The sequence below is a fragment of the Ovis aries genome, chromosome 3 (genome assembly GCF_016772045.2).
Source record: "Ovis aries strain OAR_USU_Benz2616 breed Rambouillet chromosome 3, ARS-UI_Ramb_v3.0, whole genome shotgun sequence".
In the NCBI taxonomy this organism is placed as follows: Eukaryota; Metazoa; Chordata; class Mammalia; order Artiodactyla; family Bovidae; genus Ovis; species Ovis aries.
In genome coordinates this window covers 174,302,519-174,326,595 of record NC_056056.1, presented here as the reverse complement: position 1 = coordinate 174,326,595, position 24,077 = coordinate 174,302,519, and the positions used below count along the sequence as shown (strand labels likewise).

The 24,077-nt window shown below is 37.9% G+C and overlaps 2 protein-coding genes across 5 annotated transcripts in view; one reads left to right on the top strand and one right to left on the bottom strand.

Moving 5' to 3' along the window:
• Positions 1–12,893, top strand: part of APPL2 (adaptor protein, phosphotyrosine interacting with PH domain and leucine zipper 2) — a 55,419-nt gene extending 42,526 nt beyond the window's left edge. The window contains exons 15-21 of one of the 3 annotated variants that reach the window (XM_027967684.3): positions 2,777–2,935; positions 3,097–3,149; positions 5,033–5,207; positions 9,091–9,127; positions 9,515–9,655; positions 10,471–10,518; positions 11,987–12,893. In XM_027967684.3, the coding sequence (XP_027823485.1) occupies positions 2,777–2,935; positions 3,097–3,149; positions 5,033–5,207; positions 9,091–9,127; positions 9,515–9,655; positions 10,471–10,518; positions 11,987–12,013 (640 nt within the window). In that variant the 3' untranslated portion in view covers positions 12,014–12,893. Of the gene's footprint in view, positions 1–2,776; positions 2,936–3,096; positions 3,150–5,032; positions 5,208–9,090; positions 9,128–9,514; positions 9,656–10,470 lie in introns of all 3 variants that reach the window. The other 2 variants (XM_027967683.3, XM_060414112.1) reach the window with 2 other exon arrangements.
• A 3,586-nt stretch (positions 12,894–16,479) lies between these two features.
• Positions 16,480–24,077, bottom strand: part of WASHC4 (WASH complex subunit 4) — a 57,892-nt gene continuing 50,294 nt past the window's right edge. For both annotated transcript variants that reach the window (XM_004006690.6, XM_027967682.3), the window contains 4 exons: positions 21,892–21,988; positions 21,080–21,276; positions 20,650–20,749; positions 16,480–18,740 (listed from right to left, as the gene is read on the bottom strand). In XM_004006690.6, coding sequence (XP_004006739.3) covers positions 18,673–18,740; positions 20,650–20,749; positions 21,080–21,276; positions 21,892–21,988 — 462 coding nt within the window. In that variant the 3' untranslated portion in view covers positions 16,480–18,672. The remainder of the gene's footprint in view (positions 18,741–20,649; positions 20,750–21,079; positions 21,277–21,891; positions 21,989–24,077) is intronic.

Sequence of the window (24,077 nt, the reverse complement as noted above, 5' to 3'; positions counted from 1 at the left end):
GGCCAGGCAATGAGCTAGAGCATGAAACTTACAGACTTGTAGGGAAAGACAGGCAAAAGGTAAATAAGTTGAAATAAAGAAAGCATTATGGTAAAGATAAGAATGCTGTCATAAAGAATAAAGAGGAGACCAATTTAGGGCCTGTCTGGGGAGATAGTATTTAAACTGAGAAGTAAGAGATGAGAAGTAGCCTCTCTTGCAGAGAGCCAGACGTACTGCATTCCCAACATCAGCTGTGGAGGCTGAATGGCAGAGAAGAGCTTGGTGTCTTTTGGGAACTGAAAGGTATCAGTGTAACTAGATGATGGTCAGCCAAGGGAGGCCAGAGAGATGAGCTTGGGAAGGAGGGAGACGGACAGACTGTGAAGGAAGTCAGACTCACACCTTCCTCCAGTGAGTCACTTGTATCACACTCCCCTCTTAAAGACTGCGTTGAATAGCAGGTGTGACTCTGTCATTCTGGTTACTAAGGCAGCGTGACACTGTGGGAAAGACTCAGTTCTTAATCTAGCTCGCCCACCAGATGACCGAGTGCATTCAGGATCATCAGCTTCTCTAGAGGCCATGGATTCCTTTTCTGTTAACAGTGGAGGTTAAACTAAGTGTGTCTCCTTGTAGTGATCATCTACTCTTCTGTCTACTGTATCCCTGTCCACTTTCCATTCATTATGCTCATTTGTCAGATGATACTATAAAATAGTTCCTTATAACATATTAAGTTACTGACACACTTGAGAAATTTGAAATACTGATACACAAAATATCAAATGAATGGAAAGATACTGAGAGTCTTCTTTTGGTTCAAATAGTGTAAGAAATCAAAATACTTTTACTTTCTTTGCCCCTCACAGGCATTTACACTCTAGCTAGGGAGAAAAGGCTGTAAACATATGAAAGGTTAAATTATGCTGACACTGGGAAGAGAACAGACAGAGTGAATCACTGTTCAGACAGTGCTCTACTGTCTGGCCACAATCTCCCAACACCATGTGTGGGTCCAGTGCTGAGCCCCGGAGGCACAGCGAAGTCCAAGACTGTCCTCCTGACTTCCCGAGAAGAAACGCAGGACTGCAGAGGAGGGAGAGGGTCAGGCTGGCTTGCAAGGCCTGGTGGATGGAGGGCGATCTGAGCTGACGCTTGCAGTGTGGGAGAGAGTGGGTGAGCAGTGGAACTGAGGCAGAGTCGGTGGCAGGAGGAGCACAGTGGAGAGTGTACTGAGGGGGCGGAGAGGGAGGCCCTCAGGAGAAGGAAAGCCAGGTGGTTGAGTGCTAGGCCAAAATGTAGTGTTCATTCAGCAAACATTTGTGAGTGCCTACTGTGTACCAGTTCAGCGTTTCTCATGATGTACTCTGCATAGAAGTTAAATAAGCAGGGTGACAATATACAGCCTTGACATACTCCTTTTCCTATTTGGAACCAGTCTGTTGTTCCATGTCCAGTTCTAACTGTTGCTTCCTGACCTGCATACAGATTTCTCAAGAGGTAGGTCAGGTGGTGTGGTATTCCCATCTCTTTCAGAATTTTCCACAGTTTATTGTAATCCACACAGTCAAAGGCTTTGGCATAGTCAATAAAGCAGAAATAGATGTTTCTTATATGCAGAGTACATCATGAGACACGCTGGACTGGAAGAAACACAAGCTGGAATCAAGATTGCTGGGAGAAATATCAATAACCTCAGATATGCAGATGACACCACCCTTATGGCAGAAAGTGAAGAGGAACTAAAAAGCCTCTTGATGAAAGTGAAAGAGGAGAGTGAAAAAGTTGGCTTAAACCTCAACATTCAGAAAACGAAGATCATGGCATCCAGTCCCATCACTTCATGGGAAATAGATGGGGAAACAGTGGAAACAGTGTCAGACTTTATTTTGGGGGGCTCCAAAATCACTGCAGATGGTGACTGCAGCCATGAAATTAAAAGACGCTTACTCCTTGGAAGAAAAGTTATGACCAACCTAGATAGCATATTCAAAAGCAGAGACATTACTTTGCCGACTAAGGTCCGTCTAGTCAAGGCTATGGTTTTTCCTGTGGTCATGTATGGATGTGAGAGTTGGACTGTGAAGAAGGCTGAGCGCCGAAGAATTGATACTTTTGAAGTGTGGCGTTGGAGAAGACTCTTGAGAGTCCCTTGGACTGCAAGGAGATCCAACCAGTCCATTCTGAAGGAGATCAGCCCTGGGATTTCCTTGGAAGGAATGATGCTAAAGCTGAAACTCCAGTACTTTGGCCACCTCATGTGAAGAGTTGACTCACTGGAAAAGACTCTGATGCTGGGAGGGATTGGGGGCAGGAGGAGAAGGGGACGACAGAGGATGAGATGACTGGATGGCATCACTGACTTGATGGATGTGGGTCTGAATAAACTCCGGGAGTTGGTGATGGACAGGGAGGCCTGGCGTGCTGCGATTCATGGGTTGCAGAGTTGGACACAACTGAGCGACTGAACTGAACTGTGTACCAAGTGATAAATATGATTTAGCTACAGCTCCTGCCCTCAAAAACCTGTCTTAAAGATACAGGAAATTAACAGGTAATAGAAGAAGCAGTCTGGCATCATGTGGAATAGAACCAGCTGTAGGTAGTGGGAATATCCGAGTAATTTTAACCACGGACGTGAATGACATCTTAAAAGATTTATTGGAAGAGTAAGTTAGATCTTCTCCCTTATCTACCTGTAAAAGTCACATAGGCATTCGACATGTATTCATATGATTGTAAACTTAAGGTCAAAAGGCATTAAAAAAATTTTTTTTCCAACTTTGTACTCCAGCCAGAATGTGAAAGGTTCAGAGATGGAAAATGACAAGATAGTTCCGAAAGCGACAGTCGTTATACCTGAAGCTGAACAACTAATTGCGCCTGGAACACCTATTCAGTTTGACATTGTACTTCCCGCTACGGAATTCCTTGATCAGAACAGAGGTGGCAGGTATGGGCTAATAAGGGGGGTCATTTCTGGGAGAATGTCATTCTCCTCCCGCCCCTCACCCCCACCCCCAGAGACCGTCCCCTTCTTGCGTAGAGTTCAGGTGTTAAGCATTCTTTGAACTGATGCCCTTGGGATTGTTTTGACTCTGGCTGTCCCCCTAGGCGTACCAACCCCTTTGGTGAAACTGAGGATGCAACATTTCCAGAAGCAGAAGGTAAGTGGCTTATTCTGTGTGGTTTTTCTTTCCCCAGCACAGAATAATCAGGGCCCTTGAATGTGACAGTCATGTTCCAAAAAGCTTTGACTTGAACTGTGAATTGAAATTATGACCCACAGGTGTTCTGTGTGAAAACTCATTAGGACAGAATGCTATTAGGACAGGTCTAGCGTAAAAACTTGGAGAAAGCAATGGCACCCCACTCTAGTACTCTTGCCTGAAAAATCCCGTGGATGGAGGAGCATGGTGGGCTGCAGTCCGTGGGGTCACTGAGAGTTGGACATGACTCAGTGGCTTCACTTTCACGCATTGGAGAAGGAAATGGCAACCCACTCCAGTGTTCCTGCCTGGAGAATCCCAGGGACGGCGGAGCCTGGTGGGCTGCCGTCTGTGGGGTCGCACAGAGTCGGACACGACTGAAGCAACTTAGCAGCAGCAGCAGCATAAAAACTGAGGGGTGGTTGACAGATTTTCTGCAAGCATCGTACCATTTAGCCACATCCATTACCTTTTTGTAGCTCCTGCAGAGCAATGTTGCCAAATCTAAATCTGCTATCATATTACTGCAAAACAGACTCCAAGAGGATAAAATCCAGATGTCATAAATACGCTATTTCATTTTAGAAAACCAAAAGCACAAAAACAACTCATTCTTAAATTTGAAGATGACATGAAATTGGGGGGGAAAATAAAAGGTATTTAATTCATCATAACTCAGATTGTTATTGTCTGATTTACATTCTTGTAAGGCACATAACACACCCGATAGAGCTAACCATAACCTGCTTCCCCACAGAGCTGCAGCTCCCAGCTGGGACAGTTTACAAGTGCTGGCAAGGCCTTTTGTTTTTAACACGGCTTCCTGACTGAAGCCACAGAATATCATTAGAATGAAATGCCACTTATTTAAAAGTAGGACTTGTGAAGAGGCAGTCCTCACAGCTTTAGGCAGAAAAATGAAAAATAATGTTATTAAATAGGCTGTGCCTCAGATCTGACTCTCTAGCTGACTTTTCACACAGTCCACACTGTTTGTTACTGGTCTAAACAGAAAATATCAAACTTGTAAAAACTATCTTCATATGGGAGTAACCATTTATATAACATGTCAGTTATCTTTCCCTAATGTGTTTTTTCACCAGTCGTTTTTTAGGGGCTAGGATACTAATAGGGAAGACAAGTGAAGAAAATGTAGGCTTCTTACTTTCAAATGGTGGAAAGGAGAACTGTTGTTCTTACAGGAAAGAAACGATCTTTCAAACCTTCTTCATGATTTCCAGTTGTGATTGCTGTTACTATTTGTCAGGTTATGTGTCATTATCAAGAAGCAAATACTGTAAGTTCATTAGCATCAAGTAAGTTAACAGTTTGAGACCTCCCAGAGTTTATGGAATGTCATCACTGCCCTTCAGTAATAAATGATGTGCATAAATTGAGTGAGATCCAACATCAGGTCTTACTTTCTTCAAATAAATTTTCTTCTATAAGAGGATTTTGTCAGCAGGCCAAATGTTCTATTATCTGGAAAAGCTCATTTTCAGAGAGAAGGTAAGATGATACACTTTCTCTTACATGTGGTCACCTAGAGTTTTAGTGCTAGAAGGACATTCATCTGGTTTCATTTTATAGATGAAGAAAAAGGTGCTTTTCTAGTCTAATGAATAGTTCCAAACAGACATATAGACAATAGAAGATTCAGAGCTTTGGCGGTTTGTGGTTTACATAATCAGAGTATTGAGAAGTTTTGGCTTTAGAAAGCCCTCCAGAAAGCAAGGAAAATCTGAAGTTGGCCTGTCCTCAGACCAGCAGGTGTGCCTCTTGTATGTGGGTCGGCAGGCAGGAAGTGAACATGATCCTGAGCAGAAAGTGCTCTCTTGCAGACTCCCTTTTGCAGCAGATGTTTATAGTTCGGTTTTTGGGATCAATGGCAGTCAAAACAGACAACACTACGGAAGTGATTTACGAAGCAATGAGACAAGTATTGGCCGCTCGGGCTATCCATAACATCTTCCGGATGACAGAATCTCATCTGATGGTCACCAGTCAGACTCTGAGGTACATTCAGTTTCATTTTCGGACTTTCTTACAGCTTCTACTAATTCCCTGTTAAGTCACGTCTAATCATCTAGAATGTTCACAGCAGAATACTTGCTTGATTGGATTAAGACACTATTCATGTTTCTGCTTTGCTTTTTATAATACATTTCAATTTCATAAGATACACTGGCTAAAAGAAGTGCCCTTAAAGACAAAAGCTGTTATTTTTAGAAATTGGTGTTTTTAGTGGTGAGTGAATCCTACACCATTATGCATAAAGATGCTGTCATTTGAGTGTTTCTCTCTCTCTCTCAGAGCTTACAAATGAAAGGGGTTTTTTCTTTTTCACCTCAGTGTACTGTGTAATAAAAATTTTAAAACTGTGAAAACAGAACATGAGCCTACCTGAGATAACCAGACCACCACAAGGAAAACCTGGTTACTATTTCTTGGGCTGAAAATAAACAAGTCAAGCCATATCAACTATGTGATTTGGGGTTTCAAGTAACAAGAGCTGTATGAATGATGGCAAACAGTGGTCAAGCTGTGGTTGGCACAGGTTTTATTAAGACCTGCACTGTCCATACTGCAGCTACATGTAATATCTGAAACCTAAGTCATCTGAACTGAGGAGTGTAAAACACATACCAATATTTAAGCTCTCATACTATCGTACCCACCTCAAAGAGAAAGCAAAGTAATTGTTATGTTAGTAACATGTCTAGCTGATAATAGTTTTGATCTATTATATTAATTTCACTTGCTTTCACTTTTTTTTTTTTTTGATGCAGCTGCTAGAAATTTTTGAATTACATATAAGGCTTACATTAAATTTCTATGGGACAGCAGCACTGCTTTAGAGCCTTATTCCTGACTCTGGCATTTATTAGTTGTTTGAACTTGAGCGAGTTACTTAACCTTTGTGCCTCGGTTTCTTCAGTTATAAAATGAAAACAACCATATCCTACTCCACATAGTGTTGTCATGAGGAATAAATGAGTTAATTCATGTAAAACATTTACAGCCATGACTGGCACATAGAAAGTGCTCAATAAATGTAAGTTTCAAAAAAAGTTAACCAGTACTTTGGCAAAAATCAAATATAGTTTCTTCCATTTATTAAAATCAGTCCTTTTCATTTGTTACAAACCTACTAAGAATGAGGGTTTTTTAAAAATTATTCATTTTAATTGGAGGCTAATTACTTTACAATATTGGGGTGGTTTTTGCCATACAGCGACATGAATCAGCCACGAGTGTACATGTGTCCCCCCATCCTGAATCCCCCTCTCCATCCTCCCCCCAACCCCTCTGGGTTGTCCCAGAGCACTGGGTTTGAGTGCCCTGCTTTGAGAATGAGGTTCTTACGAATAAAAACTTACATTTATTTAAAGCTTTTCTCCAAGTATGCCCTGGACCTTTCATAGGCATTGGCTCACTGTTCTTATAATCATCACCAAAAAGATTAAATTTATGTAAAAGCACTGAGAAAAAACATAGTGCATCAAAGCACAATCCAAAAAAAGTGCAAAGACAACACACAGAATGGGAGAAAACATTTTCAAATCCTTTATCTAATACACACAACTCTCACATATCAACAAAGGAAAAACTCAGTTTAAAAATGGACAAAGGACTATCTTTTCCTCCAAAGATATGTAATTGGCCAACAAGCACATGAAAATATGTCTGTGTCATTAGTAACTAACATGTAAATCATATCCAGAACCACTTCATACCCACAAGGATGACTATAGATTGAAAAAAAAAAAGAAAATAGCAGGTGTTAGCAAGGATGTGAAACAACTGGAACCCGTTGCTGGTGGGCATGTAAGATGGTTCAGTAAGATGGGAAGTAACTTGGCAGTTCCTTTGTAACTTAAACATAGAATTCCATTCCTGAGTTGATAGCCAAAAGAATTTAAAACAAGTATTCATATAAGAGTACTATACACAATAGCCAAAAGGTAGAGAAATAATCCAATGTCCATCAAAAGATGAATATATAAACAAAATGTGGTATATACGTACAGTGGGATACTACTCAGCCTTAAAAAGGAATGGAGGTTCAAGAGGGAGGGGACATATGTATACCTATGGCTGACTCATGCTGATGTATGGCAGAAACCAACACAATATTGTAAGCAATTATCCTCCAATTAAAAATAAATTTTAAAAAAAGGAATGAAGTATATACTACATATGTAGTTTATACAACACAGATGAACCTTGAAAACATTATACTAATTGAAAGACAGACACAAAAGCCACATACATCCAGAACAGGCAAATCTACAGAGACAAAGATTAGCGAGAAATGCCAAAAGCTGAGAAGAAAGGAGAATGGGAAGTGACTGCTCTAATGGATACAGAATTTCCCTCTGAGGTGATGAAGCTAGAACTAGATAGTGGTGATGCTTGTTCAGTCCTGTGATGCGTGAAGTATCAAGAATGGTCAATTTGATGTTAGGTCTATTTTACCACTATATACACACACATCCTTATATGGGAATTCATATGTTTTTAGAAGTCACACAGAAAATCAGATCTTTTAAAAGCAAATACAGGTTACCTGTTATACACAGCAAACTAAAAGTTTTAAATTCCCATTTATAGAAAACTTTTACAAAATACTTCGGTTATCCCAACTTGAGGGAAATGCTTATGATGTGTATTTTAAAAATTATTAAATTCATACTCACTAATGAAGACGTAAATAATTATTTAGCTTTGCAGCTTAAAATTCCATGCATATTTTGTTAACCACCTCTTTGAAATTTATGGAGGTTCTTATCCCAGTTTTACAAAGCAAATGAGAGAAGGCACGGTGACTTGCATAAGATCATAAAGTTAGTATCCAGGAATTTAGTCTTGGGCCCTCTGATGATAAATATTGTGTTTTAACAAATCTAAGTGTGTATTTTTCAAATTGTTACCATGGGGTGGGGGACAGCTTTGTTGAAATATAACTTAACATACTGTATAATTTACCTATTTGCAGTGTTTTTTAGTATGTACGTATTTGTACAACTGTCACCCAGTTTTAGAACATTTTCATCATCCCCCACAAAAAAACTCACACCCATTAGCAGTCACTCCCTTTCCCCTGCAACCTGCTCAGTCCTAGCCACTAATCTGTTTTAACAGATTTTCCTATTCTGGATATTCCATATAAATGGAATTATAACCATCTTTTAACAGAGCGAATAGATATTTCACTTTCACTTATGAAATAGCACATCAGTAATAATTTATATACACAATACTATGTTTTAGAAAGTAGAAATTTTTATCTATAAAACAACAGTAAATTCTCTAAGGTAGTTTTCTCAGACATGGATGATCCTTAAAATGCTGTTAAGAGTATCTTGAATACCTTCCTAAAGTTACTCCTCCTACACCCAAACTGACAAGTTTGCTTAAATCTGGGAACAGCTCTGTTAAATCCCTTAACTGTTCTCACCTCTACCCCATGTTTTTGAGAAAACTTGTTAAAACTGAGAAGTATATGTTTCTGGTACTTTAAGGGAAACAGGCTGATAGGAATTTCTGAGGAGGCTACACAGAGTATTACCCATCCATGTTAATTTTTCTGGAGAATAATAATGCTGCCTCTTTGGATAAGCACTAAAATACTGTGAAATGCACTATTTGCCATCATCTTCCATTAAAGATGCCCTGAGGTTTAACTGCACAGGTTCGCTCAAGGCAGAAACCAGAGCACTCAATCCCTTTGGATGGTCCCATGGTGCTCTCACCTTGCCCTCAACCAGACAAAAACATGGAAATATAAAGTTTTCATATTTAAAGTTTTGTGTGGTTTCCTTCTGAAGTTCTACACTCATCTAAGAAAATAATTTTATCCAACATTTGTGATATAATGAATCTCTTAAATTTTCAGGTTGATAGATCCCCAGACTCAAGTAACAAGGGCCAATGTAAGTACCCTGTTGCATGCTAACTGTAGTGATTGCTCTTTAATTCACCTTTGTAGTCACCTGAAACAGTGTGCACTTAAAAAAATTTACTTGCCAGAGTAAATGTCACTAGTAATGTGCACTGTTTTTATGGAAAGTGAAAGTGAAGTCGGTTAGTCCTGTCTGACTCTGTGACCCTGTGGACTGTAGCCTACCAGGCTCCTCCATCCATGGGATTCTCCAGGCAATACTGGAGTGGGGTGCCATTTCCTTCTCCAGGGGATCTTCCCGACCCAGGGATCAAACCCAGCTCTTCTGCATTGCAGGCAGACGCTTAAACCTCTGAGCCACCAGGGACCCTAATTCCAGTTTGTTGCATAGTAATAGTCTATTCCTGTTTTTTTCTAGTTTGAACTCACCAGTGTCACCCAGTTTGCTGCTCATCAAGAAAACAAGAGACTGGTTGGCTTTGTGGTCCGCTTGCCTGAATCCACAGGCGGAGAGTCTCTGAGCACATATGTTTTTGAAAGCAACTCAGAAGGCGAAAAGGTCTTGTTATTTTCTTCATCTAAAGATGCTGCAAAAGTGGCCGAAATAGCAGCTCAGTTGGGATAGCATTAGACCGAAGATGCCAAATTTCAGTCCAAAGATAGATATTTAAAGGGTTATTTTGCACAAACCTCTTCAGCATTTAGCTAACTATTCTTCAGGTCCCCACTGAGAAGTTTAAGAATACCTCCTATGAAGGCCCCACTGAAAATTGGAGTAAAATTTCCATATGGAAAGTACATATCAAGCAAAAAGAGTGAAGAACTTTAATGGTGAAATATAATTGCTTAGGAGAGATCAGGAAATGTTAAAAAGCAGTTCACCTCAAATTTCTTCTTTTCAAAAAGTTACAATGGAGAAAATATTTTCTCAGGGAGGAAACCAAGGAAGCAGATGTGAGGAAAGTACATCTAAACTGTTCTTTGCTTTAGTACGAAACTTTGTGGCTGCCTTTGCTACTAGAATTAATCAAAATGATTCAAACTTCTTTCATGAAGTATCTGTTAAGCACTGTGTGTATGAACATGCAGTGGCTAAATATGGTTGAGAGGAAAAAAGTACCCGGTAAGAATTTCAGACTGTTTAATACGGTCAGTTTTCACTCAACATAAAGTGGCAACAGCAGGCCAGTCCAGGTGGATGCTAGTGTTCAGAAGCCCCATCTGACGAACTTCCTGCAGCCAGATCCTCTGCCTCCGTGGTGATGTGAGCAGACTGTGACCTCGCTGTACTTTCAGAGTCACATTTTCTTCTTAAGTTCTTACCCTTTTCTGCCTTTGCCAAACACTGCTTGTTTTTTTTTTTTTTTTTTGCAGATATGTTATGCTATTAATTTGGGAAAAGAAATCATTGAGGTTCAGAAGGTAAGGTTCATTTTAGTGCTGGCTGAACAACTCAAAGTTATCTGTATACTTACCTTTCTCTCAGAAAGAAAAGTGATGCTCACTAGGCACGGTGGCCACGTCTTGGACTTCCTTTTAAGCCTTCTGTGTGCCGGGCATTTTTGATCAGCTAGTTCCTGTCACTAGAAACGCGTGGCGTTGCTAACAAATACCACGGCTGCAGCTCCTGCAGTGGTCGGCTGGGTTTCCTGTTTCAGATTAAAGGACACTAACCAGCATCTGCCGTGGCTCTAAGGCCTCACTCCCCAGAGTGGCCACAGGCCCAGCAACACCGAGATGTTATCTGCAAACTGTCTGGAAGTGAACACTCTCAGACCTCTGTATCAGTAGCTTATCATCTTTCATTTACCCAACTAATTTTTGAGAGCAAATTCTGTGTAAGAAAAATCCTTGCAGTTATAGCAGTGAGCCAGAGACACAGTTCCTGCCCCCAGGGGCTTCTAGTTCAGCACTGCCCAGCAGAACTTTCTGTAGTAACAGAGACGGTCTGTTTAATAGGCAGATTGAATGTGGCTAGTGTGACTAAGGAATTGGATTTGAAATTTTTAGTTTTAACTAATGTAAATAGTAACCTGTAGCTAGTAGGTATCACACTTGTGCAGTTCTAATCCAGCAGGGAGGGGCAGGCAGGTCAAGGATTAGGACCAACATAATGAAAAAAGAACACTCACGGCAAGTTTGTGTCTTATGGTGTAAATCAGAGTTGGCAAACTTTCTATAAAAAGCCTGATGATAAACCTTTCCAGGCTCACCATCTCTGCTGCCAAACTACTCAACTCTGCTGTTTTAACACAAAAGCAGCCATAGTATGTAAATGAATTGGCATGGCTATATTCCAATAAAACTTTATAAAAACATGTGATGAGCCAAATGGCCATAGTTGGCAATTCTTGGTATAGAGTAAAAGGAAAAAAAAGGAGTTTAAAGACAGCGGTCAGCGCTGTGAAAGAAGTTCCTCTCTGGACTCTTTCCACAAAGATGATTCTTGAGTTTGCTATGTAAACGATATTTTGGCTGACAGGTACAACCTTGGCCTAGTTTTTGGGAGAAGTAATACAATTGAGGTGTGTTTTTTTAAGAGATGCAAGAAGGCATACCTAAGAGTCAGAAGAAGTGAGGCTAGATTACAGAATATAATGACAGCCAAACCAAAGGGGTTTTAAGTGCATTTTAAGTGTTTTCTTTTCTCCTTCTTAAACTCCCGTAACTTCAGGATCCAGAAGCACTGGCTCAATTAATGCTGTCCATGCCACTAACCAATGATGGAAAATATGTACTATTAAACGATCAACCAGATGACAATGATGGAAGTCCAAGTGAAAATAGAGGCGCAGAATCTGAAGCATAACTTCCTTGTGCCTCTGGGTGAAGAGCACCCAGGAAGGAGAGCTACCTCCTTAAGGGTTTTCAACTTCTCTGATACATACAGGCACACCACCTGGTTTCAGAATGCTGACAATCGCTTGTGGAATGTACTCTTGATGCCTTGATACTGAGACTTGGCAGGGAAACAATAAGAAATGGTTGACAACATACCCATCTACAAATGTTATTTTAGGTGCTTTGTGGTAAGTCCTTTTCTTAGATTGCATTGTTCAGTGCTCAGAATGAAAGCTATGAAAAAAAATGCATTGTTCACTTTATTTCAATGTCATCTCTTTTTCAGTATCCTTTAAAAAAAATGGTAAAAGTCTAGATTTATAATTTGATAGACACTAAATATTTCCTATTAATATAATCTATTTTTGTATTTTAATGAAACTGTAAGTGCCTGTCATTCTGAATTGGTCTGTTTATAATCAAGGCTGTCTCATCATTTTGACCTAACAGAATTAATTTGTGCAGTCAGGTGATGAGCCCTGTGCTTTGAAGTCCGCGAGCACTAGCAGAAACGCAGGTCTAGTTCTAGTAATTGTTCAAACATCACACAATAAAAAGAGAAGCAGATTAGTACCACAAAAGATGTCTGATTTTACAGTGGAACCTTAACGAACCAGCATTTGGAAGTGTATGGGCCTTTAGATACTGTTTTTAGGGGTGGAGCACCATGGACAGTGTACAGCTCCACTAATTTCTATTTCTTCTGAGCCAGACCCTCCTTAAAGAAGGGACCAATGAATTTTTAAACTCACTTGAAGCACAGCTGGCCGTGGGGCTTGGTAGAAAAGTTCCTATTTTCACCCTGACACATAGGTTCCAGACATCCTAGCCCACTAGGAAATAAGCATAATGATCTTTAATTGATACAGTGTATTTAATTATAACCAAGTTCAACAGAAATACCACTGTCTTTATAATAAATTAACCTAGCAATAAATGCTAGCAAATAAAAACTATCATTCTGTTTCTTTTTCTTTTTGTGGTTATTTTCTACAACATCCATGAAAGAAAACTAAAGTTGTTTCTGTAGCTTTAACAGCTAATTAAAAAAAAAAAAAAAAAACCCCAGGACATAATGAAATCACAGCAGAGGGTATGTATGATGCAAGGTGAGTCGAATAACGTGATCTCAAGGCCAAATTTTTAAAAGGTGCTGCTTTTTTAATGGATTAATAAAACAACTTTTGTAACTCAGAATTAAAGAGGCACCATCAGAAACACAGTGAGCTGGTCAAAACAGTATGAAATTATACACCATAAAATCACAGCACAACCACAGTAGCTCATAGCTCAGTAAGTTCTGACAAGCTTCAAGAGCTACACCCTCTGAATTCTTGCTTAGAACTGTTCAGGGTGTAAAATAATATATCTACATAATAAAACTCAATAAAAATCGATGTTTTTAATGTAAAAATTTAATAATGTGTAGCCTATGGAAAGTATGGAAGTTCCTTAAAAGATGAAACAGAGCTACCATATGATCCAGCCATTATCAGTCCTAGGTATGTATCCAGTAAAGATGAAAACTAAAAGATTCATGCAGCACTATTTACACAATAGACAACTGGCTTAAGAAGATGTGGCAAACACACACAGGCATATTACTCGGCCATAAAAAAGAATGGAATATTGCCATTGGTAGCAACATGGATGGACATAGATGGTACTATACTCAGTGAAGTCAAAGAGCTATGTGTCACTTATATGTGGACTCAAGAAAATAATATAATTCTATATACAAACAGAAAAACAGACTGAGGTACAGAAAACATAACATGAAAATACAAAATTAAATACAAAATTAACTGAGCATCTTCCCAGGAGACAGTGGAGGACAGAGGAGCCTGCTGTGCTGCAGTTCATGGGGACGCAAAGTCACATGACCTAGTGACTGAACAACAAATTAGCAAACACACATGAACAAAAATTCGTACCCAGAATATATAAAATATCCCTAAAATTAGTAAGAAAAAAATGAAAAAAAGTCATGAAAACATTTCATAGGAAAAAAAGGCTCAAATAGAAATATGTTAAATCATATAAAAATCAAGGAACTGCAAATTAAAACCACAGATACGATACTGACCAGACTGCAGAAATCCAGCTCCTGGCAGGGAATGGGAGTCACCTCACCCACTTCTGGGATGGGACAACAGCCTGGCATTCTTTTCCAATGAACCTGCAGGTAACCTGGCCCTACCACCAAGGAGGTTCACTTATGACACACCCCGGGGAAACTCAACACACATTCCCAGGGACAAGTACAATGACGATTAGAGCAGCACTATTCACAGTATCCCAAATTTGGAAATAACCCAGATCTTGTTAACAGACTAAGTATCTGTGTATTCATGTAATCCAGGATGAGGGAAATAAAGCTAAATGAACTAGCTCTATATACATCAATGTGGATGAATTTCAAAAGTGATACTGAATTAAAGTCGTAAGCACACAGTAAAAATACATTTATATTAACTTTAAAAAATAACACAAACATCACCATATTATTGTTTAAAATAATGACAGTTGTAACCCTCAAGAGAAACGCAGTGCACTGTGGTTCCCTCTGCAGCAGAAAAGGGAGCAGGGCAGGAATAATGGGAGCATCCAAGCTTATAACCCACCTGGTGGCTACACAGGCATTCTTTTTTCAATCACTAAATAGTACATACATACTGATTTGCTTTTGCATGTATCTGATTTTTAAATAAAAATTTAAAATTCAGAAACAATGGGTGACTCCCTTTCTGTCAACTGAAATGTGCATTAATGCATAGGAAAGCCCTCTGAAAAATTCACAAGTGCCATGTAAAAGGTGGAGGGAGGAAAATGAGACCTTTTCTTAGGCAGCTAGCCTCACCAAACTGTATCTCCCAGCACTGCCTTTTCATTGTTAGCCACCTGTCAGACCACCTTCAGGGAGGAGCAAGACCTGCCTCACACTGTCAACACTCCACTGAATTATTTAAAAAGGAAGATTTTATGAGACCAACAGAAAGTCAAATACAGACTGTTTATCTTCAAACTTTTCAACAGCTAATAATTACATGCCAAGTAAATTTCTGCCAATAGGAGCAACCATAATAATAGCTAGTATTTATAACAGTTACTGTTTCCTAATAAAGTGGCTTTATACATATTAACTAAATCCTCAAACAATCTATGAATGATATTATTACACTATTTTAGGCCTCAGGAAATGAAGCACAGAAAGGTTAAGTAAACTTGTAAGCAGCAACTTAGGATTCAAATCACTCCTGGTTCCAGAATCTATGCTTCTGCTATATTAGCACACAGGAAACCAGAGACAAAGCAACCTCCAAATGTTTCAATGCATTCATCTCTGAAGATTCTGATATTCAGTAATTACATCAACTTAAAAGTGCATCTTTAATGCCTTACTACCTTTTGTACAGATTCTGAAATGTTTACTGTAATACTACCACCTTTATATAAACAGGAGATTCTGGATACAGAAGTGTTAACTTTTTGGCCCCTCACATTAATGATAATGACTGCATTACCAGAGAATGTTTCAATACACAAAGATCTTACATTACAGACTGTACAGCCCTTAAAGGTGACTCCAGAATTATGACATCATATCTACACGGATTGAGAGAGAAATTTCACCTATTTTCCCGATGATATTCTCCACTCATGGGAAAAACCAGTGCTATTAGGTAAACTAGGTGATAAAGAAGAACCAAACTATTACAATAGAGGAAAATGTCTATATACTTGCCCAAATCAACCTTTCCTTTAAGAAATTTCTGTATAAACTAAACTCTCATTTGTCATCACCATCTCTGAGTTCACTGCACAGTTCTATGACTTCAGTTAACCACTACAGACCCACTTATTCTGGACTTCTTTTTTAAAACTGAAATCTGTGACAATCTAAACTTTTAATTGTCCTAACATCTAAAAACAAACAAACAAAAAAATGTAGCATTAAATCTCTTAAGAAAAGGAATACCATCAGTCTGAAACTTCAGCAACTTAAGCTGGAAAAAGAACTAAAATTATTAAAACTGGCTAAAGTTCACCATTTATATTTGGCCAGTCCAGCATAAAAAAGCAAGAGGACAATGTATGTGATGGTATTGTCTCACCTTTCCCACAACCTTACAAATTTACCACCTCAGAAGAGAAAAGCAGAACATTTTCTCCAGCACAGTATTTAGAACACTCCTTTATTATACTGTGCCAGTCCAAGTCATGACTGCAAATGGCACTACAGCACCACAGATTAATGATCCCTTCCCAGGAGTAAGATTTAAAATGATACATTCATTTGGGTTCTTTTATTTGAAAACAGCAAGCAACAGAAAGATTAAAATATAAAAAGGAAAGAACAAAAAGTCCACCTGGGCTACACAGAGAAGCCAATACTAATTTTATACTTGAAATGTCTTGCCTATATGCATGCAAGTATTTGTTTAAAGACATTTCCACATACTATTAGATTAAAGGGAACTCCAGAAAGAGTAAGAACTACTGGTTTAAGACATTCAATTCTGAACAAACATCCAAAGGAAGTAAATTTTGGAAATTGCATTTATTAATGTTCTATTATACATATATTGTATTCTCTTAGAACTGGGGGAGAGGAAAGCCCCCCACTTAAGGGAGATAACAAATTTACCATCTTTTATAAAATCTAATTAGAATTGACAATGTTATGGTTAGTCTTTAATTCCTGAGAATTTGAACATTAAGTTTTCTGTGAATTTACAACAAATGCTCACACAAATTTTAAATTGCAGTATGTCTGAAAAAAATGAAAATGTTAACATTAATACACTGGCAAGGAAAACCATCATCTAAACGTGTGCACATCTAACTTAGGTGTGAGACACTCAGCCCTGTTGCTCTGCACTTTAACAGCATTTAAATACACTTAATCTTTTTCAGAGATTTCAAATAAGTAAACTTACTATACCTTATCCAGTCTGCAGTGACATTATTTTGAACTAAAGGTAAAATTTGATCTGTCACACTTTTTATAATCATAGGTATCATGGAGTCAGCATGTGACCTCTATCTAGTATGGATAAAATAACTGACTTATGTGGGGAAAATGATAGAAACCTTCGATTCTCTTCTAATTAGAATTTCTATTAAAGGAAATGATTTTAGGGAAGTTAGAGAAGAAAAAAAATAATACTGTTGCTATGAAATGGTGACCAATTTGACAGAGTCAAATGCAAGATCATTACTATAAACATTTATGATAATAAAAATATAAATTATTATGCAGCATGCTTCAGGGCCATTTCTACAGTTAGTATGAATTACAAATATTCAATGCCTTTAATCCATCCATTGTACATAATTCTATAAGTCATGTTGAAACAATAAAAAACATTTCCTACCTATTCTGTTTCTTCTGAATTTTAACAGTGAAAGTGTTCATCTTGAGCTGGGAAAGTTACCCTGACTGTGATCAATGAGAACAGACACGGTATTGTACACCCATTCCAAAAGCTGGAAATCAAACGTTAGAATTACTCACAAAATTTACCCAAGGAAATGCTTTATAGGCAAGTGCAATGGAAAAATCAAGTATTTCCTAAAATAATATTAGTATTACATGTAAAGTTTCAAACTTTGTTTTCACTGTAAAGGTATCATTGTATTATATTAAAATATTATAGGCCATGATTAACCATTTTACTATTAACTGATATAATCTTTACAAAAATAAAGCTAATAATAGCTTGTTCAGAACTAAATTTACTCTAAATCTTTCTGTACTTTTTAAATCAGTAAATGATTTAGTTATTTAGAACTTCATTCTCACAGTGGTAATTTTTTTAAAGCCTGCACAGTGCTAAATCTGATTTCTTAGATTATACTTGGTTTAAAGAAAAAAAAATCTGCCGAAACCATCACCAAGACTTCAACTGAACCTAATGTAGAAGAAACCTGAGTTTGGATGTAGAAGTAAGAATTCATTCAGTTTTCTCGGGTATCATATATGCCTTCAGCCAAAAGTAAAGCGTCAAGCAGGACTCTATGGCTTTATCTGTATTTTCCTCCATCTTGAGTATTAAGTAAATCTTAAATTTAAAGCAGTTGTTGGAGGTTAAATAAGTTCTCAAAGCAATGTAAACGAGTTATAAAATCTCTCACCGGACAGCAGCAGCTCTTGTGAGCCACACAAAATTAACGATGAACCAGTGCACACTGGACATAAAGGATACACTAGTGCCTCATCTCTAGTATCAATACCAGCTTCATATGTCCCTTTTATAATATTGATATGTATGCTTCATGAATTTCAGGCTCAATTCCTTTTGTTTAAACATATTTACTGGCTGTACACAGTATATGCACCGAATTTCCAATGACCGAGACAAAAATACGGATCAAAGACCTATGCAAATACAAATTATAAACATTCATGTAGATTATAAGAGATCTGAGGTGGCAGTTTAGGAATGTGGGTTAACCCTTTTAACACTTCATTTCAAATACCAGTTCCCAAGCAGGCACATCAAGCCTAAAAAGTCCAAGAAAAAAATCTAATTTTAAAATCTCATTCTCAACCTTCGATAAGTACAGCTTTTAGACGGAGAATGGACTTCACTTTAGAGCACTGCCTTAGAGAGATGCAGCATCTAAATGTTTCCCAGAGATGTGGCCCAGGAAACACTCTGTTATTAGCTTATAATATCCATTTCACGTACAATTCTGATGATCTCACAGGGGCAACGCATACCATCAGTATCATTTGACAACAGGATCTGCAGACACAGTGCTGTCGGACAGGTCTCCGTTGCTTGTTTTAGTCTCTTCTGAAAGCATGAGTAAAAATAATGGACATACTTATGTTCATTTAAAAACACAAACTAAAGTCGAAAAGGACAATATTGCTAAATTTCAAATGAACAAAACGTTGCATCTACCAAATATTTCTCTAATATCACAAATTATATGCAGTTTATCTACCTTCATGTTTTAGAACTCTAGGCTAAATACTGCAAATGTGATGTTCTGACTAGTTTGTAATCAGGGTGTGGAACTGTTGAGACATCAGAACTGTGTCTGGAATGGGGTTGGTTTCACACTGTACATTCCTCTGCATGGGCAAGGAAACTGTAGTGCTGTTACTGGTAAAAACATGACTGCAAATTCACATATAAAACTGTCCAGAATGAATACCTTCCCAATTATGTTTATAGTTTATTTTTTAATGTGATTTTTTATTATGAACATAATAAAATGAATTCTGGCTTTTTGTGCAAAATTTCATATGCATATATTTCATTAACAGAGCAAAACTATTTAGCTAATACATTTAGCAACTCTGAGCAACCTTTAGCTAACAGCCCTACAGCAGAGCCACCACCCAGGCATCAGGCAGATATCTGGGTGACATACATTAACCCCAAACCCCAGAGAGTTCCTAAGAATAGCAGTCCAAAGCAAGGAGCTCTACTGAGACTGCAATGTTTATTTTGTCTTAATGCTCTAGGCTTTAAAAGTAAATATCCAGTCCACCTGCAGACAAAGTTCTGGCATCATGACAGGCCTGAGCACAGCCTACGCAGTAACTGAACTACTGAATCTAAACTCTTAGATTCTAAGAGTTCAGTTACTGAATCTAAACTCTTAGATTCTAATCTAAACTGAACTCACAGTTCAGTTACTACTGACTCAGATTCTTCCAGATGACTCTGCTAAGTATTATTTTTAAATGAACCCCAAAGTAGTAAATATATTTTTTCATTTAATAAATACTGAGTATCTTCCAGGCAACAGCCTGAAATCATTTTTCAAGCACACTTACTTAGTATAGATTCCAAAAATGCTTGCATATGCTAGTAATACTGATGTAACATTATCAATAGGAAACAGGGTAATGGATGTAAGTGGTCTACTGAAATGAATGATGTCTCTTCAGTGTGAAATACATATTTTAAAAATTTAACTGATAAGATTAATAAAAATATCATAGTTCATGAAGTTCTTTTATTCTTGATCATTGTGAAATAAATACGGGCATGAAGAAAGGAAGCAGAGCAAACATGAAACCCGTCAAGTTGCTGTACGTAGTTTTGAGCGTCCACAGAGGAAGCCTAAGCGGCATAACTTCCATAACAGAAAAAAGGAAATTACCATTTTTCAGAGAAAACAACTGGTGTTAAATTTCAAATCTGGGAAATGATCATGAGGGTCCCTTAAGTATGAAATACTGAAGAATTTACACCCGCATAGATGATATCAGACAGAATCCTCTGCCCAGTGACCATCAGTTACTATGGCTGTACTGCTCTGATTCTCCAAGCTCCGGCTATAGAGGGGCACAGGAGGCTATTCACTCTGATACTGAAAGCGTCCTGAGTCACTTGGCCTGGCATTCAGTCAGCATCCAGTCAGCAGTCCTGCCCTCAGCAGCATTTAGTCTCCTCTAATCTGTTCCTTCTCAACTGCTAACAGCTGAAGGGTGAAAGAAAAAACCCAAACTTGGTGCAATTTTAAATTAAGAGAAGATGAGCTGAATAAAGTGTTATTCCAGAATGAAATGCATGTTAAATTTCAGTTTCACAAATGATCCACTTAGGCTTTACTTTTTAAAAAAAGGATATTTCTAGGCTTATATATTTTTTCAAAAAGAAAAGTCTGACTCAATAAAATGGGGTATTCATATCTATTATTGATGAAAGATTTACTAGTCTTTCCAAATAAAAGCCACTCACTAACCTTCTTTCTCTTTCTTTTCTTGGTTTTCTTCAGCTGCAGTCTTGTCAGCTCTGAAGAAAATTCTTGCACTGCTCAGTGAGAAATACAGCAATTCAAATTCCTAAGTAAATAAAAATATCAGAAATAAAAGTTGAAAATATATATTTTAGCAAAATATCAAAATTACCATATTTAATATCTCTTCATTTTTCTAAAATGCTCTAGTAAGTGCACATCATAAATACAGAAACTGAACTAAGCAATCTATCCATTTTTAAAGATATGAGTCAAATGGCTTCCAAGTATCATTCATTTAAAAATATACTCTTTATGACCATTATTCATTTCACCTATTAAAATGGGAGTTTCAATATGATTGACATTTTTTCAGTGATCAAGAAGTAATGGGTATTAAAAAGTCAAACCAGATTTGACTATTATTCTCCTCTACCTGTAGATAAACATCCAGTCGTTTCTGAGTGAGATTCATGGTTTGTAGTAGTTTTTCATCCTGACTAGTTGACTGTACATTTTGTTGCTTAGCAACTGCTCTCATCTCCTTCAGGTATTTCTCTCTAACAGATTGGAACCAGTGAAGTGAGTCAAATTCCTGGTACTGATCCAAAAGCTTCAGAATGTAAGCCACACCTAGAGTCATCAGCAAAACCAAATCAAATTACAATGTGTACACAAACTGTATTCCACTCTACCAACAATTCTTAAAATTAAGCTAACCATTTTAAAATTAATCCTCTTTCCAATTATGCTTTACAGCACAAATGAGAAACTTAGCAACATGGCTTAATTCCTCCTTAAAAAGATGTGATCCTATAAAGAAATTTTTTTTTAAAAAGCCAATCAGGACGATAAAAAGAAATAATATGGCTATGAAGATCTGCAGATCACCTGGAGATAACACAGGGCTGTAAGAGTGGTTCTCCTGCTAAAGAGACAAGTGAGGAAACGATAAGGAAAGCAGAGAGACTAAATAAAAGATGGTCAGACTGTAAAACTACAACAAAAACAAAGCCTAAATAATTAATCCAAGTGATTAGCAACACCAAAGGAGCATGAACAGTACAAATGATGGGAAACAAGCATTACCAATCAGATGACCCACCTAAAAAGTAAACAGTAAATAAACACAGCTTGTGAAAAACAAATCTACAAAGAGCACATAGATCTATTCTCAAGCAAACATTTCAAAAAATTCACTGTAAGGTAAACACAAAATTCATGGGAAAAGAATTTCATTAAACTTACCCATGGCAAAGCCATCATCAGTAAAGGCAGCTCCAATTTTATTTTTTTTATTCAATTTCTCCTTGCAACTAATGGAATGCTCTACAAAGTTGAGGGTCTAAAAAGATATAACAACATATCAGAGAAACGACTGTGCTAAAGAGAGTCGTCAGAATTTAGTTCCTAAAACAGACATTTCAAAACTTATAAATAGGATCTCTTCTAAGTTCCTGCCTTTTTGATTTGAAACACTTGCCTCATATAAAAAGCCTCTTGGTGAGGTCACAGTATGTGTAAGTATCTCATAATGGCTCTTTTCCAAATCCTTTAAATGTCAGCACTCCCTCAATCACCACTTAACCCAAGCACAGTGCCTTGTTATAAGATGCTTACTAAAATATGTACATTTTACAGATGAAGGGACTAAGACTTGAGAAGTTTAGTACTTTCCCTAAAGCCATAATCTAAAGCAAAGTTGAGTCAGAAAAGTAGGTCTGCTTTATTTAAAAGCTTGAGTGAAGTCTCTCAGTCGTGTCCGACTCTTTGCGATCCCATGGACTCTGTCCTCTGTCCATGGGATTTTTCAGGCAAGGATACTGGAGTGGGTTGCCATTTCCTTCTCCAGGAGATCTTCCTGACCCAGGGATTGAACCCAGCTCTTCTGCATTGTAGGCAGACACTTTACTGTCTAAGCCACCAGGGAAGATCAATTTAAAAGCTTAAGTACTCTTAAACACAGCAATGCTTAGTTCTGCCCACCCAATTCATGCTATAATACTATTTCTTACCATATTCTTGGCTTAAAAAGCTTAGTGGTTATTTGGATTAACGAATTCCAGCCCCCCTCAAAAAAGCACTTCCCTAAAAAATTTAGCTCCTGTAAAATACCTTAACTAATCACAGCATTTATTCAACAAAGATTTACTGCAACTTACTATGTGTGCTCAGCTGCTTTAGTCTTGTCTGACTCTTTACGACTCTCTGGACTGTAGCCTGTCAGGCTCCTCTGTCCATGGGGTTCTCCAGGCAAGAATACTGGAGAGGACTGTCATGCCCTTCCCCAGGGGATCGTCCCAACCCAGGGATCGAACCCATGCCTCCTGTGTCTAATACACTGAAGGTAAATTCTTTATCCACTGAGCCACCAGGGGGCTCAATGAAATAATTACAGTAAAAAAAAAGAATACCATCTAACACTCTACAGGGCAACACTCCTGACAATGACAGAAATGCAGCGCCTCTACACGGCCCGCCCAGTAAACCACCGGCCACATCTGGCCACTGTGCACGGGAGATGCGGCTGGTGAAACTGAGCAAGTGAACTTTTTTTTTATAAAATTGTAACCAATTTAAATTTAAGTGGCCACTTGGGGGCTACGATAGCACAGCACAGGAATAAAGAGGGGCCTGTTTAAAAATAACTGTGGTACAATATGATAAGTACTACAATAGCTTGCACTGGAAACAAGATTATCAAGTTTCACTTTTTTTTTTTGCCTGTAAAACTTACTTGGCAATGAACTGCATTTTGTAAAATCTTTGTTAAAGATTTCTTCCTTAGATATTTCACGGTTTTTTCTGAAATTAGATTAAAACTCAAGAAAAACAATAGTGTCCCATACTTTTCTTCTTTGTAGTGTTCTTAACCCACCTGTTTTCTCCATCACTAACTGAATTTTGACAGCTGCCCTGCAAAACTCCACTCTTCCTCAGACCCACAAATGGTTCCTCACTGATGTTTACTATGGCTTCAAATTTATAAAGAAATATGGTGAGAACTCACCATGAGTTAACTACATTATTACTGAAATATAATTAAGGTAGACTTGCTTCCAGTCTCACAACTATCTGAATATGAAAAGATAATGCTTATCAGATAAATATGGACATTTTTGCTACATGGTATAACAATTATGAGAGTATTAACAATAAATGTATTTTAAAAACAAACAATAGAAAGGAAAATGCATGAAGAAAAAAGCCATCCATAGCCATCAGATACTTTGAATTCATAATAATGGTTCCAAGTTGGCAGACTACAGTCCATGGGGTTGCAAAGAGTTGGACATGACTGAGCGACTAATACTTTCAGGTTTCCCTGATGGCTTAGACTGTAAAGAATCTACCTGCAATGTGTGAGACACCAGTTCAATACCTGGGTCAGAAGATTCCCTGGAGAAGGGAATGGTTACCCACTCCAGTATTCT